At 47.6% G+C, this 15,965-nt stretch overlaps 1 protein-coding gene across 11 annotated transcripts in view; it reads right to left on the reverse strand.

Moving 5' to 3' along the window:
• Positions 1 to 250: 250 nt before the first annotated feature.
• LOC306780998 (membrane-associated guanylate kinase, WW and PDZ domain-containing protein 1-like) overlaps positions 251 to 15,965 on the reverse strand; it is an 88,189-nt gene continuing 72,474 nt past the window's right edge. For 8 of the 11 annotated variants that reach the window (XM_079273596.1, XM_079273595.1, XM_079273594.1 and 5 more), the window contains 10 exons: positions 14,990 to 15,245; positions 11,239 to 11,330; positions 9,709 to 9,904; positions 9,235 to 9,537; positions 7,307 to 7,510; positions 6,195 to 6,282; positions 6,021 to 6,081; positions 5,112 to 5,255; positions 4,888 to 5,026; positions 251 to 3,398 (listed from right to left, as the gene is read on the reverse strand). In XM_079273596.1, the coding sequence (XP_079129722.1) occupies positions 2,299 to 3,398; positions 4,888 to 5,026; positions 5,112 to 5,255; positions 6,021 to 6,081; positions 6,195 to 6,282; positions 7,307 to 7,510; positions 9,235 to 9,537; positions 9,709 to 9,904; positions 11,239 to 11,330; positions 14,990 to 15,245 (2,583 nt within the window). In that variant the 3' untranslated portion in view covers positions 251 to 2,298. Of the gene's footprint in view, positions 3,399 to 4,203; positions 4,296 to 4,887; positions 5,027 to 5,111; positions 5,256 to 6,020; positions 6,082 to 6,194; positions 6,283 to 7,306; positions 7,511 to 9,234; positions 9,538 to 9,708; positions 9,905 to 11,238; positions 11,331 to 14,989; positions 15,246 to 15,965 lie in introns of all 11 variants that reach the window. The other 3 variants (XM_079273588.1, XM_079273589.1, XM_079273591.1) reach the window with 3 other exon arrangements.

Genomic DNA, 15,965 nt, shown 5'->3' on the forward strand with positions numbered 1-15,965 from the left:
GAACTGTTGTGGACTTCGGCGTGCGAGTCATCGTACAGTGGTCACTGAAGGGAGCGCATGTTCCTCGGGCGTCGCTCTTCAATAAAACAAAGTCCCTGAAGCTGCGTCTTCAAAACGGAGCGTGACCACGACTGACACGCGGCGGTGATTTGATCAAAACGCTTGAACAAAACCACAAAGGGCCTCTCCAGGGACGCCACCGAGTAACCGGCCGTGCAGAAATATATGAAATCCTTTTGAATTTGTATGGAAAACTTTATTTGATAATAAAAATAGCATTCACAGACTTCTTTTGATAGCTACATATACATTGTAATCCATCTCAAGGAAAGAAGCTGGATAAGTCCACATCTACTTGTACTTAGACTAATGGTATGTATAGCTTCATGGGTCAAATAAAGCTATGAACAATGTAGTATTTATATATGCATAGTTTTATAAAAAAGATTGGCCCATATACATGTACTGCTTTTATCAACACAGAGACAGCATTATGTCCGGAGCACATTGCAAGAAATAATGCTTGAAGAACACAGACTGCATACAAGTGCTTTATAATACAAAGGCAGGCTAACCATCGAGAGAGATTCAAACCATCAAACAGTTTCCGATTGACCGAATACAGTCTTCCATTTTTAAAATGTCTTTACATACCTGATCCAGAGTAAATCAACACATTTCCCATAAGTCATCAGGTCCATTTCAGAGATATAAACACAATATCACATTCCTCACTGCTGAGGTTCTTCATAAATTTCTCTTTTGTACAAGAAAAAGGCAACATTTTATTCCTCGACAGGTTCCTAATAGTTACATTGGAAACAAAAGAGAAGATCTTTACAGGTGATGGCCAACAGGTTAACTTCTTAAATGTGGTTTCTTTTTTTTTGTTGTTTTCGTTTTGTTAATACAGTACCATGGCGACAACAGTGATCAAACAATGCATTTGTTGTGGTTTTTATCCAATATATTTTAGTTCTTTTAATGAAACATAAAACAGAGAATACACACAAACACAGCGTAAAGCAGCAGTCAGACTCCAGTGGCGTGACGGCGTGGCTCAGCATGGCAGATTACCGGGACTCTTAAGTTTATCACCGCATCGGCTCTTTGTGTCGCCGTCTACACGAGGACAGGGCCAACGTCCATTATCCTCCCTCAGACCTATCAGAGGAAGCGGTTCAACTACACTTAAATGTACACATGCATCTTGCACAGGGATAATTTACACTTTGTTTTTGGGGGGGGGGATATCTGAGAAATCATATTTTATGGCAGCTTCACGCTGGTATTGTGGCGTAATGCACTCATCAAGAGCAACACATTTAGATAACTCTCACTTTCCCGCTACAGAGAATCCACCAGAACAGTTGTGCCTGAAGTGAAGTGAGTCAGGTTCTTTTTTTCTGCTACATCAGCACAACGCTGAGCAACAAAAGTCAAGATATTCTTATAATCCCGCTCCAGGAGGAGAAAACAACAGCACCGCTGCCACTTGTCCTCACCCGGTTGTCTGATCTGGTTCTCTGAATCTCGGTAGTGTGGGAGCGTGTTCAGGCTGAAGGATGCCACACATGCCACGGGTGCAACACAAGTGAGGGTACAGCATGCTTCCCCCGGGTACAGTGTGCTCTTCTTCCCTTCCAAGGAATGAAGCTTGCTCAAGATATGTGCCAAATTGAAAAAGAAATAAATAGTGAGCAAATGCAACAAAAAGTCATATATTATTTATAGAATCATCCCTCTACTTTCACCATCAGATGTTACATTTAGATTTTTTCTTTTTGTTGCGTGACTTTCACAGCTCTTGCGACCCATCGGTGTCTTGTGCTATAGTTTGTTCAAGTGAAGCGATTCAGGAACGGAACAAACGTCTAAAAAACAAAACAACAAAAACAAGTTGAAAACAAGCTTAGACGATACCACGACTGGAAGCAGGTTTCATTTCACCTCCGAGGGAACAAATATTTAGATTCAGCAGCTGCCTACAAAAAGCAACATCACTGATTTCATATGCAGGCACGTACAATACCTTTACAACAGTACAACAACCTCTTGCTATCTTCAAAATAACGAGAACAATGACAAAACAACCAGCATGAACTGATAGAAGGATTGTACTCCTGCTGTTTTATGAATCTCTGGATGGGATCACAAGTAGTTAAGTCAATCAAAAATCAATCACTAAACCGGTCGACCAAATAAAGCACAAGAGTCAGTGTCCTCAGAAGTCCAATTCCAGTGTATTGTACATAGTCTGCACAGGTAGAGGAGAGAGTGGCGAGGCGGACCTCTGCTCTAGATGCTGAGGTCTTTGGGGCTTTCTTTGTACAGCCTTCTCTTGGGCTCAGGGAGCTGGTTTGGGCCGCGGCCCACTGCGTTATTGTTGTGGCCCGTGTTGTTGTAGGCGGCGTTGTTGTGCGCAGCGTTGTTCTTCATCATGCCGTAGTAATCCGTCAGTCGGGGTGCCGCCGCGTAGTTCGGCTCGTCCCGGCTGTAGTTGCTGTCGGGGGAAGAGTCCCGCTCCGCTCGGTACCGCCGCTCCGGAGTCCCGTTCACCGAGCATCGCTCCTCCCCCCTCTCTGAGGAAGAGTCTCTCAGGAGGTTGGCGTTCTTCGTGGCTCTGGCGCACGTGCGGCCCCTGGAAAGGGACGAGGAATCCCCGTTCTTGTTGGTGCGCTCGGGGGTTGCGGCCTCCCTGAGCCGCCCGGCCGCCTGCGAGTCCTCGAGGAGCCGCCGCTCGTGGAACTTGCGCTCGGGCGTGACCGCGAGGAACCCGCCGTCGTCGTGCTCCCTCTCGGGCGTGCGGTCCCGGGGCGCTCGCTCCGCCCTGCGGTCCATCGACTTGGCCCGCTGACGGTCCGGAGACGGGGCCCGCTTTCGCGTTGGGGAGCGGTCGAGGGAGCCGCGGCGCTGCTGACGAAACCTCCCGTCCAAAGTGGAGCTGCTGCCCGAGGGCTCTCGCCCCCGGAGCTTCTCGGCAGCGGCGGCCTTCTTCCCCGAGCTGTCTTTCCTCAGAGTCTTTAGGAGTTTAGAGATGCCGCTCTCCGACTCGGACTTCTTGACTTTGCGGCCTCGGCTCTTCTTGTTGCCACCGCTGCTGCCGCTGTTGATACTGTTGTCTGGAGACTGCTGTCTGGGGGTGCTTTGACTGTGATTGTTATTCCAGGTGTGATGATGGTGGGGGTTAAATTGCCGGCCTTGGTAGTCCATCTGATCTGACCCAGCCCTGTCCCTGTCTCGGCCACGCGCAGCCTCCTCCTGGCGTGATGGTTTGTGAAGGTCTGGTGGATAACTGGACTCCAATGAGGTGTGATATCGGCTGTTAGGCGGCAGCGTTCTCACTTCCGGAGTGTTTTGTGCCCCGGGTGTGGGAGGGTGCCCGTCACTGCTGCCGTCTGCAGGAGAGGAGAAAGGAAGAGAATCTCGTTGACTAGAAATACCTCATGAGAGCGATCGGGGTTGAGGAATACTTGTACATCGATCACATGACACATTCATTGTGCTCAGCAGCATGAGCTTTCCTTGTTGGTTCATGTGAGCTCTTGCTTCGACATGACAGAAAGTCAATGCAGAGATTTATGGAAAACCATGCAAACATGTGCTTTTTTTTAACATACTTTGTACATCTGCCTAGAAACAATCAGGCTAATCTTAAATGATCTATGAACATTAAAAGCGTTGAAGTGATAAATCACTTCAACGCGTTTTCTCTGGAGGCTCAGACACAACGTGATGTCAGCAACAACAGCAGGGGCAACACATCGGCAAGTGGAGGGCGGGGATTATCAATGGCACAGCAGGCACCTAGGAAATCATTCAAAACAACTCGGTGTGCATCGCTGGGAAAGAACAGCCTCGAAGCAAAAAAACAAAAAAGAAACAAGAGCGATTGGCTGCCGAATTAGACACAGGTTGCTATGGTAGCAGCATGGGAGGTGGCATTAAATGAGTCCCAGGAAGATCAATCTCCGGTGTGGGGCTGGCGGAGCGGGAGGGTTTGTGCATGTACGGATTCACGGAAGTTAAATTAAGTTTGATCAATTCAGGCATGACAAGACACAAAGCATGCACAGCTATGTAAACACACCAGTCGGGATTCAGGTCGGGATGAGCTGGAAGGAAGGGTGGATAAAGACTGAAAGGAAAAAAATAAAAAAGATGGCGGGGAGAGTGGATTGGGACAGACTTTTGGCTACAAACCGTGGTCTGATTTTGGCCCATTAGGTAGAAACAGGGCTCTCCCATCTTGTCATTCCTCATTGTACCAACAGCGAGATGAGGAGCCATCATCGCTGGAGAGGAGGAAGAGCCCAGCAACGAGAGACAAGTCAGAGAGAGAGAGAGAGAGAGAGAGAGGGAGGAATAGAGAGGAGAAAACAGATAAAACAGACAAGAGGCTGTTTTACAGTGCGTCTCAATAGAGAGGAGAAGGGGTTTTGTTGTGAAAGACAAGAAATATTACACTTGATACAGTATCACAAATCCATCTGAGAAGGGAATAGAAAATGAAATCCCGGAAAATAATGCCGACAAATACAACAATGTGACTGAAGCTGTGAGAGGAATAATCCATCAGCAGAGCTCACAGCTCTTGGGAGAGAATATTACTCCAGCTGTAAAACATCTGTGCTACGGATCCTATAAGAGTACAAAAATCACTGAACAAGCTTTTGCGGCAACCGTTCCCTCATTGACCAATAAAAGTTGCCGGCTCAATACGAGGATCACTTTAAAGTCATGGATCAGAAAATCATTGACAGTCCCAGTGGTGCACGAAGCAGATAAGAGGCTTTATTCTCGTATAAAGCTGGAACAACAATAAGATCTCAACGCTGGCTGTTATTTACAGGAAGTGGACAACAACATGGCGACGTGTTTACGTACCGTATTCAGGTACAGATCCATCTCCCCGTTTGAGGACGAGCCGCGCCCACCGGCCGCCGTTCTTGATCAGTTCGATGGCACGAGAATGCTTCATGTTCTTTGTGCTCTCACCGTTAATCTCCAGGATCTCATCTCCCACCTGAAAACAGAGAGGCCGACGTTGTCGATGGCGGTTTTTTCATTTAAAAAAAACGTCTCGAATTCAGCTTTTTATGGTTTCGTACCCTCATCTTGCCACATCTGACAGCAGCCCCATCCTCCGCTAGTCTCAACACATACAGGTCCATGCTGTACTCCCGTCCTCCTCTCAGGCTGAAGCCAAAACCTTTACTGTCCCGCTCGAGGTCCACGGAGTAGAACTCGGCATCCTGTGAGACACGAAAGGAGACGCCAAGAGAAAAGTCACAGGGAGACCAGAGAGGAGAGCCGAATCCATGGTGCACAAGGGGAGTCAAAGGGTGAGTCCAAAACTCCAGGACTCATCAAGCCGTGTCCCACGAAAACGCCACAAAATGTCAATGGCAGTACAATACCCTGGAATGCATGAATAATTAATGCCGCATGAGTCGGCGAGCAGAGTGCAGATCACTAAGCAAGGGCACGAGAAGGGCTGTACCCAAAAAAGTACCATGACTCATCAAAAATTCCCTCCCCACAGAAGAACGGTCTCTTCCAAAATGGGCTTTATTAGCTCCACCAGGAGGATCATGCGATTGTTGTGTGTACGTGCGTGACTGTGCAGCTATCCGTCTGTCCACGAGCTCATCTTTCATCCTGCTGCAGCAAACTGCACGATGTGTTTGGTGCCCAGTCATGGCCGCGTGCTCAAGGACCTCGGGTGGTTGCGGTGACTCAAACTTTCTCAAAACACCTTTTATCGCCCGTTTTATGCGGCCATTGACTGCCTGCTGACTCATCAATCACTACTCTCAACGACCCCCTGGCTGGGAAGGGTCCGCTCGAACTTTTACTTCAAGATAAACAAAAGAGGGTAATTCAAATGAGGAGTATGGACGAGATCGGCAACAATTGAATCCTCTCTCACTTTTGACATTCTTTAAACGAGCGAGCGTGAGACAGCGAGCGAGAAGCCGGACGATCAATAACTGTGGAGTGAAAGCATCCATTCTTACCTGTGCTGTCTGACTGTGCATGGGCGGAGGGGGAGGAGCTCCTTTTGACTTTGAGTTATTCCTTTAAAAAAAAAGAGAAACTCGCATGAATACACATCGTGCTGCATTAGAATCTATTCTACAAAGACCTTTGCTTTGTGCTTTTAAAAAAACAATGTACGCGACATCACTTACCGGGACTCTGTGGTCTGCTGAGGTGTGTGTGTGGTGGTGATGGTAGCTATCTTCTCAGCATTAGTCAGCAGAGAAGCATTGGAAGATTCTGCAAAAAGAAAAAAAGGCAAATTAACCAAAAGAAAAGAAGAAACAACCGAGCTAAAATGAAGTGACCGCTTTTGTTAAATGCATTTGCCCACAGCTGGTGATGTGTCCAGAAGAGCCCACTGAGCCGCTCACAGGCTACTCTATTAGCCCTGATGCTAACCGCCTGTGATGTTGTCATTTGCTCATAGACAACACTGGCCTCAACTAAATGAAAGAAGAAAAACTGACTGAAAAAAAAACAAGGCCGACCGCCTTTTAATGCCTTTCTTCAACTCCATCTTCTCACCAGCATGACACCTGCAGCACACATTCGTTTCCTCTGATGCTGGCAGGTGTGCAGCTCTCTCTCCCTTTTTCTCACTCTCTCCTCATCGCGCCGAGAAATATGACTTCCTCGCGGCCACCTCCCTCTCTTTCTGAAGCGACACGCGTCTTTCGTGATATTTGAGGATGAGGTGGACCGGTAAATGCCATCGTTCACATATTACAAGGCCACGCCGTGTTCTACACCAGGAACCTTTGCCTGTGCGCGCACACACACACACACACACACACACACACACACACACACACACACACACACACACACACACACACACACACACACACACACACACACACACACACACACACACACACACACACACACACACACACACGTGTTTTCATTGGCTGCCAGTCAGCCAGTGAAAAGCACCCTCGTTACATCACATGACATATTTCACCCAAAATGATGGAGATTTAGGTCGCAAACTGCTTGTGCTGCGATATTATGGAGGTTTATTTTCCTTTCCTACACTAAGCTGAGGAGATTAACGGCAACGACATTTTTTTTTTTAAATCAGAAAGAAAGAGAAAACTTGTAGAAGTGCTGCAGTAGCTTCTGGTAACCTTCACACCCTGATGAAAAGTGCCCGTCAGGAGCAGCGGTGCCTTTTCCTTCCCACCACAGCCATGAATAAGTGACACCACGCTGCATTATGCACCGGCCCACTGAGGCCGCAAGCCCAAAAAGGCCTTACCATCACCTGGGATGATCCTGAGCGAGACCGTGTTGCCGGCTTCCTTGATCAGGTTGACGATGTCCGAGTGGGACTTGTTGGTGATGGAGCAGCAGTTGACGGACAAGATTCGGTCCCCCACCTTCAGCTTCCCGCAGCGGTCCGCCGGGCTGCCCTCGATGATGCGTCCTATTTTGTGGGGCATGGCCACACAAGCATTCCCGGCTTTTGTGTTAGTTTGTGTGTTAAAAATAGTGTGCGGCGATTATTTTTATTGTGTTGATTGGGTGTATTGATTTGTATTATAAGAAAAAAAAAAAGGAAAAGAAAGAAAGAAAACGGGGAGAAAAGAGATGAAAAAGAAAAAGGTTAATTATCCCAAAATCACCACGTTTCCCACTCAACCACAGGAAACCTGTAGCAATCAGCACACATGCAAGAACAACAGATGCCTCAGAGAGATAATCTGTCTTCCGCCCCCATCGTCTGACATATCGATCAATGGGCCGTGAGTCGTATGCCGCCGGTCGGGCGTCCACATGGCTCGGTGTCCATTAGGAGAGTGAGCGTGGGATGCTGATCCCAGCATCAGCGCACGAAAGCACCGAGGCCATTCATCTCCTCGTCCCGAGAGGAGGAGTAGTGACGGAGCAGAGCAGCGAAGCAGCCGCGAGAAAAAAAAACACCTCCAGAGGACTACGAGACGTTTAGGACAAGGTTGTTGACGACAACTCGCTGGCGTCCCGATAAATAACACATTCATTCTTGCGTTTTGCAGAGCAAACACCATTAGCCCGTGGCATCAATGAAACTTCCTCCTGGCTCACGTCGCCTTCATTCTTGTGCCTCGCCCCGTGACGCACCGCCGTACATCATCATAATGGCTAACTATTCAGGGCACCTTGGCGTGGCATTGGCGCTGGAGATTCATCACTCGGAGGTTAATGCCAAATTTGTTGGAGGAGGACATCTACAATTCCTCATCAGCGCCGGAGCGGCTTTAATACATGCAATGCTGCTGCTTTGCCGCGATACGTAACTGGTATAGACAGCAAATGGAGTGAGCCGAGTACACTTCAATTAGATGCTGAATGGATCGGTGGGGGCGGCTGTGAGGCGTGAATCGGTCCTGATGGTGTTTGTGATGAAGCTGCAGGCAGCGCCGGTCCCGAGGGAGAGCGCTCCGCACACGAGGAGACTTCTTTATCTCGAGTTATTCAGTAAGTCAAGGCAACGCAATGAGGAGCATATTCTTTGCATTGCATCGGCCATTTCACCCAGTGGTTCATTTATCCTCTTTGTGGACATCTCTGCTGGAGGACCGCGTCGAGGACCCGCTCACCAACTCTCAGGTGACATACACCAAAGAAAACATACTTATTAATATGATCGTCCATATCTGCCAATAGATCTCAGAATTCGTCCCACGATGGGAAAGTCTGGATTTGAGCTTGAGTTGTTTTGGTTCTAGTGGTTCAAGTTGTGTTCATTGAATCAACTATAATGTAGACATGTTGTAAACTGCAGGGTAGTACTGAAACTGATATAATAATACATTTGTACTGTTCTATATACTTTCATACTTTGGACAGTTTGATTGTGAAACAGGTTTTATTCTTCTTCTTCACTTCTGAACCCAACAGGGCTGTAGTCTAAATGATTTTCAGTAAACAGTGTTGCCAGTGCCATGTAGTAGCCTCTGAAGAATATTGCTCCGTTTTAAAGTTGCTTGTTTATGCCGCTCACATCGGGAGAGTAAATCAATCACAGAGAGAAATAAGGATCTTCAGAACGTAACAGAACGCAGATTACAAACGCCCAAACAATCAAACTGTTGCGTCGGATTAAAGTCTAAATTGTCAGCCTGTAGTAAAGACAATAAACTCTTGATGTCAAACTGAATAGAAGTCCCCGTCAGTCTCGACCAGCGCCGGCTCCGGCTCACTTACCGAAGGTGGTGCCGGCGTCAGGCCTGGAAACGGACGACACGATGACGAAGCCGAAGCCCTCGTTCTCTCCGCGCTGGATCTCCACGTCGTACGGCTGCAGGGAGGCGGGCACCACCGTGCTCCCGCTGCCGCCTCCGCCGCCGCTGCCGATGCCGCTGGTGGATCCGCTGCCGGAGCTGACGGTGTTGAGAGAGTTCTGGCTCCCCTGGGGGGTCCGCTTGCCCTCCGTCAGGCTGGGCGCCTGGGTGCTGCTGTGGTGGGAGGAGGCCGGCGACGGGGGGACGTCACCTTCTCCTTTTGACCCTTTTACGGATGACGGAAATAAACTGGTTAGAAAAGCATTTCATTAACCTCAGATTCAAGTCTGGAACCGTGTTACGGTTAAGGAGAGTCTGCACTAAAGAGTAAGCGGCGTCATGTTTAAACAACATGCGAGAGTGCATGTACACATGTTTTACGTGACGCTCTGGTCACCTCCGTATCCGGGGGACTTGCGTCTGACGGTGAGGTTGACGTGACCCTGTTTGGCGGCCTGCTGCATCAGCTGCACCACCAGCTGGTGAGACTTGCCCACCACCGCCGTGCCGTCCACACAGATGAGCTCGTCGCCCGACCGCAGGCGGCCGTCCTCATCCGCCGCCCCGTACTTCACGATGTGGCCGATGTAGATCTGTAGGAGGAAAGCGCACGCGACGCAAGATGTGAACAGATCACTGGTGTTTGATATCCATGAGTTCATGTTGGACCCTGTTCGCCTGTAGAGGCTCTAAATGTCTGTAATGTAACTAAACGTCTCTTTGAAGGACGTTTCCTCTCAATGAGTTTGTTCTCAGACTCTGATGATAAATCTCCACTTCAGCAGCTCTTACATTCACCAAACTACACTTTCACTCCTCTGTATTGATTGAAGATTGAAACAGATTTCATAGATTCCCTCTGGAACAATCTTTGACGTTAATATGTCAACAAAATGAAAGAAGAATGTTGAACCTGGCTCGATCCAATGTTCAGATTTCTGTTGTGGAAATGTATGAAATTTAGCACATATTTCATAAGAGAATGCCTAATTTGCATATTCAAATTAAATATTTCAGAAGGATTGTGATACCAAACCTATTTGCCTTAATGTAAGTGATCAACTGGGGGAGTTTCATGTTGATATCTATGAGTTAATATTTTGACTCTATTCACCTGTCGCGTTTCCAACAACGCTGTAAATTCATTGTTTCAAAGATCAACAGAGGGACGTGAATTCAGCAGCTTCTATGATTATGATACAGTACGGCGAATTACACTGCAGTGACTTAAAGCACCAGTCTAGAGAGCTCAGAGACTCACTGTGTCTTATCTGCCTCCGACTTTAAATGAATCTGTGCAACGCTTCACTCTCTTGCATTACTTCAAGGTGTTTGTGACTGACGTTCGGAGAAACCAAGAAGGCCGACGCAGCCTATCGGGGCCTCGGAGAAGCTCGTGTGCTTTGGGCATCGTGTGGGTGTTCACACACAGCGCCGACAGTAACAAGCGCACAAGTACCACGCCGACACCTCTTGGCACAAACAACAAGTACTAACTCCTGTGGGGTAGACCTGAAGCCTGCTGCTATTTTATTTCCCTCTATTCCGCAATAACTGCCTTCCACTCTCCCTCTTGCTCCACTCCTTTTAAGACAAATATGTGGCGCACAACCAGAGGGATTGTGGGTAAGACCTTGGCTTCTCTTCACAAGCTGTCTGTATGATCCTCCAGAGAGCAACAGCTCCAGTTAGACAGCTACGCTGGTTTAAAGGCAGACGAAACACAGAAGTAAGAGGAAGAAGACGGAGAAAGCGAACGAAAACCTCTCGTAGAACTGTGAGGAAGAAGGACAAAGCCTTCACAGGTTTATTGATTCACTATCAGCAAAAGTATGAATGGGGCGTGCGAGTGTACACTTAAATCTATGAATTCATCAAATGATGTGATGACGTATTGATGGACAGGTGGAGGTGGAGGGATACTTACAGGTTCCCCGGGCTCATTTCCTCCCAGGATACGGAAGCCGAAACCGGTATCCTTCCGCCAAAGGAAAATGTCCTGCTCCTGGCAATCTGGCACTGAAACACACGAGAGAAACAGTGAGGGGGGGGGGGGGACTCCATAGAGATCAACCAGCAACTCTGCCAAAGACCTTCAGGCTCCGCTCAGCGCGGACTGATTAACATCTATGTCGGCTAATCACCGAAAGCTTGTTCCTCTAAAATCTAAAATTCTGTCCCCCGTTTTGCCTCATTACCACAAACCCACGACCCAGCTGTGTGATCGCTGATCAATAAAGTGTTGTTTTCTGTGTGTCTGCTCCTTCCTGCCTCGGTGAGCGGATCGGCTCCTTGTTGTCGTCTCTGTTTAGTAAACTATGGTCCATTTAGAGTCAAACAGACCATAAAGCAGGGGATGCTTTAGGGCGGGGCTACACGGTGATTGACAGGTCGCTACCAGAGACGTACAAGAAGTCTCTCCGTCACTCTTTCCTCGTCCAAATATGGCCACTTCCTTCCGTTCAATGCTTGCAAAAAGATGGCGACGGCTGTAATCCACGGGTGACGTCATAACGACTATACGTCCACTTCTTATATGCAGTCTTGCCGAGACCTCCGTAGACGTATTATTAGCCACCAATTATAACTAAACCTTTCCTTTCACACGTGGATTTGGAGCTTCTCTTTCGCCTATTTCCATCACACACACACACACACACACACACACACACACACACAACTCACCACACATTTGCATCTCGGCTGGACCGAGCAGACTGTGGAGGAGGACACAGGCAATTTGGTGTCAGTCTGTTCCACCCAGAGGGCCAGTCGGCACAGGCCGTCTCTGCTCGCACCGCCTGCTGTCTACACGGCTGCCACGCAAGGCCAGTCGTGAACTATTAGCTTCTCCTCTTCCCCCGATAACGTGCTTGCATTTGACGGGTTAAACTTGTAAACACCCTCCTCTGATACGTGACTATAGGACTGGTGTCAACTGACAGTAACAGATGCAACGTCAAGCAACAGGCATGAAGCTTTCAGGGAGGCGACATTCCCCCAAAACTCACACTTCAGTCACACTGTCCTGCCACTGAAATATGGCTTTTCTAGTGATTTTCAACGGAGTCTGATAGGTTTGAGGAGAGCTTAACGGCCGTCTAACTTGGTGAAACAAGAGGTTATTTTTTACCAAACCTGAGATGGTGATGGCTGGAATAGTGATGATTTTATTTTGTTTCTGTGCGTTTTACAATCGACGATGTAAAAATGTCTGTTTTTCCTCAATGGAGTCTGGAAGCTTTAAAAGGGAGCAAAACGCTGTTTCGTTTCACATCTAAATTGCGAATTCAAGAATTTATTTAGACTAAACCAGAGTTGGTGAACGAGCTATCAAGACGACTTTTTTTGTGATTTCAAATTGTTTCCCCCGTAGAGTTTAAACTAAGTGAGGATTGTGAAATCAATTGAAATTGTAATGGACTGAATTATTCAAAATAAAGTTATATAAAAACAAGGCTGTTCTGTTGCGTGCTCTCCGAATGCTCGGAAGGAGTCTTGCCTCGCTGGAAGGACTTGGAAGGACCCGTCGTCCCAAGGAAGCATCCTTGACTTTGAGAAACACCCAGAGAATCAGGTCCTCTTTGTTGTTCATTGTCTCCTTCTTTTCCTTTCATTGCGTCTCCCCCTCCTCCCCTTGCAGACTCAAAAAGAAGAAGAAAAAAAAAAGAAGGCTGCAGATCCTTCAGGGGTTTTCGAACAGATACACCAATCAGCGGCAGCTTAAAGCATCCCAGTTAATATTTAATCAGCAGCAGTCCTAGATTCTACAGCCAGCCATGATTGTTAACCAACACTGCGAGGAGCGCGAGTGAGGCTGGCGACACTCACAATGTGTGACAAGCTAACACAGCAAACCTGCAATATATCATCACCCCTCTAACACCACAACAACACGGAGATGCATTTCACATAAACAGACCTATCGTCCCCTTAAACATCACCACCGGTACAAAGTACAGCAGGTCTGAAAGATGTAATTCAGCCAGAAAAGTGGTTTGACACCCTTACAGTGTTCCTCCTATGAATAATGCAAGAATAGCCCATGACTGCAAATGATATGGAGGAGTCTTACAGAGAGGCTGCCTACTTTCTGCTGCTCCACTTTTTGCAGTTTTTTCTCCCCAGTGACTAAACTGGGAGTGAGACAAGCTGCTTGGCTGCTGATAATGTAAAAGGTGAAATGTTGTCCCTTGACACGGTGACGTGCAGTAAAGGGCACACATGCCATTCTTTCTTTTATTGCACATGACGGTTCTTTTCAGTCGGGAGGAAGGCAAGAACACCGTGCGAACGACACACACACACACACACGCACACCAGCGAACACTTGTGTGTTTTCCAGGACGCTTCCCTCTCGGAGGCGGCTTTTGTCACAGGATCGGTTGCGACTCAGTAAGCACAGGAATGTTTAGCAAACACACAAAAAGGGGCTTTAACTGACACAAACGCACAGAGACAGAGATGCGCCCCGCGGTGGCCACGCTGTACATGCAGCTGTGGTTCTTCTTCTACTCTCTGCATCTTCTCCACAACTACAGCAATACATTCACTCAAGCGCCCTCCAGCAAATCAACTGGAGATGTCTTTTAAAAGGTCTAACGGTCCAACCAGTGGACAGAATCATTTAAATAAGAATCGACACAGCAGTTCTGTTGAATCATATGTTTCCTGACCTCCATGTCTGATCCCAAACTCTTACAGTAAAGCGTTTACACTTTACAGCATTGAACTCAAAGGGATTTTACAAAATGCAGAAGAGATGACAGAATAAGACACAATAGACACTAAGTACGAGAAAAACGCATTCATTTAAAGGAATAAATCTACATTTTGGATTATTTGATTCTTGTTTGCAGAGAGTTAGATGGATCGACACCAATTCTAGCTGGTTAGCTTAGCTTAGCACAAAGACTGGAAACAGGAGGAAACAGCTAGCCGGGCTCTGTTCGAAACACAACAAAACCCGCCCACCAGCATCGCTAAAGCAGGAAATAGTCTGCACGTAAATATGAAATCTACAAACAAACAACAAGCTGTAAAGTGTTGATGAGCAAGCTTCAGAGGTGCTGGTTGGTGGGCTTTGTTGCTTTGGCTAAAGCCAGGTTTTTTGCTCTTTATGCTAAGCTAACTTACGTGTCTTGATGTTTTTGTTGTGCTGCCCTAATGTTGTTGTTGTTGTTGTTGTTATCGTGAAGTACTCTCCTACTGTCTGTGATTGTGTTTCTTACATTAGATGACAGAGATGTTGTTCTCGGTTTCCTGCCCAGGGACTACAGATGTAAATGAGCTCATAGCTAACTCTGGTTCAGCTCAGAAGCTCTGCACTGTCAAATGAATGAATAGATGAATAGATGAATGAATGAATAATTAAACTTGCTGCCAGCTGTAGCTTTCATATTTAAAGTGCAAACATGAGAGTGGGATCTGTCTTTGCTTCCAACTCTCTGGCAGAAAATTCCTTTAAATCATGACTTTGAATGAAGCTTTTCTTTTTCTTTTTAGCTTTTATCTTGAATCTAAGGCATCAAACGTCTCCTGCCAGGTCATCTCAGGCCACATTCACACTTATAGACAGGCATAAAGTTCTGCAAATATCACTGGAGGATAAAACCGTTCAAACTCTAAAGTCAGCAGAACTCTAGAATTCCTTAAAATGAGAACTGGATTCCACTCACGTCGGCTCTCGTACATGCTCCTGGACTGCGCCCAGATCTTAAAGGGGTCCGGCTTCTTCTGGAGGGTGAGGGTGCCATCTGCAGGGTCCTGGGGGGGCAGGCCTGGCAGAGGCTGGGTGGGGGCAGCAGGAGTGGGAGCCACAGCCTCGCTGGGCATGGCAGAGGGCGGGTGGCCGGGAGAATCGGTGTGGGCGCTGCGATGGCTGCACACGCTGTGCTGGGAGCTGCTCTGGCTGTCTTTCCTCTCTAACTGGTGCTGGGAGGAAAAAAAACAGAGTGAGAGGTGTGTGTGTGTGTGTGTATGCTAAAGGCTGGGGGTAGATACAAGCAGAAGACAGGGAGGTATAGGGCAGAGAGAGAGAGAGGAGGAAACGTGATAATTGAGTCGGAGGTGCGATATGGGGGGAAAGAGTGTCGATGGAGGACAAAGAGAAAGAAAGGGAAAGCGTCCAATGTCATCGTTTTTAGACATCGCAGAGGAATATCTCTCTCTCTCTCTCAAAGCTGCTGCTGGAGTGAGGAGCGATGACTTGGTTTCCATGGTTGCGAGACAAAGACGGATTGATATGCGAGGGAATTTCAATGACGAGAGATATTGCCTTTTATGAATACAATGATTCTTTGTGTATGAACGGAAGGTCCTGAGCTCGGAGAGCTGTACGCACAGGATCGAGGTCGGCCTCCATTGAAACAGGAATGTGTCAAATGTGGCGTGAAAGCAAATTGTAAAACCTCAGCAGCAGGGAGGCGTCCTCGTGGGTTACGTATCGTGAGTGTGTTGTTTTTCATGGCCTGTTATTGTGCTGCTGGACACCTGAATGTTCCTGCAGGGACGCACCGAGCCGACTCTTGGGCATCGAACGAATCAATAAGCTGCATGCCTCACGGTGAGGAAGTGACTGTGATGGTTCCTTCATGTGTGGAGGCGACATCGAGCTTCACCTGAACACTGCTTTCCTTCACCGTGTAAAACTCA

The sequence above is a fragment of the Melanostigma gelatinosum genome (assembly GCF_949748355.1).
Source record: "Melanostigma gelatinosum genome assembly, chromosome: 8".
Taxonomy (NCBI): Eukaryota; Metazoa; Chordata; class Actinopteri; order Perciformes; family Zoarcidae; genus Melanostigma; species Melanostigma gelatinosum.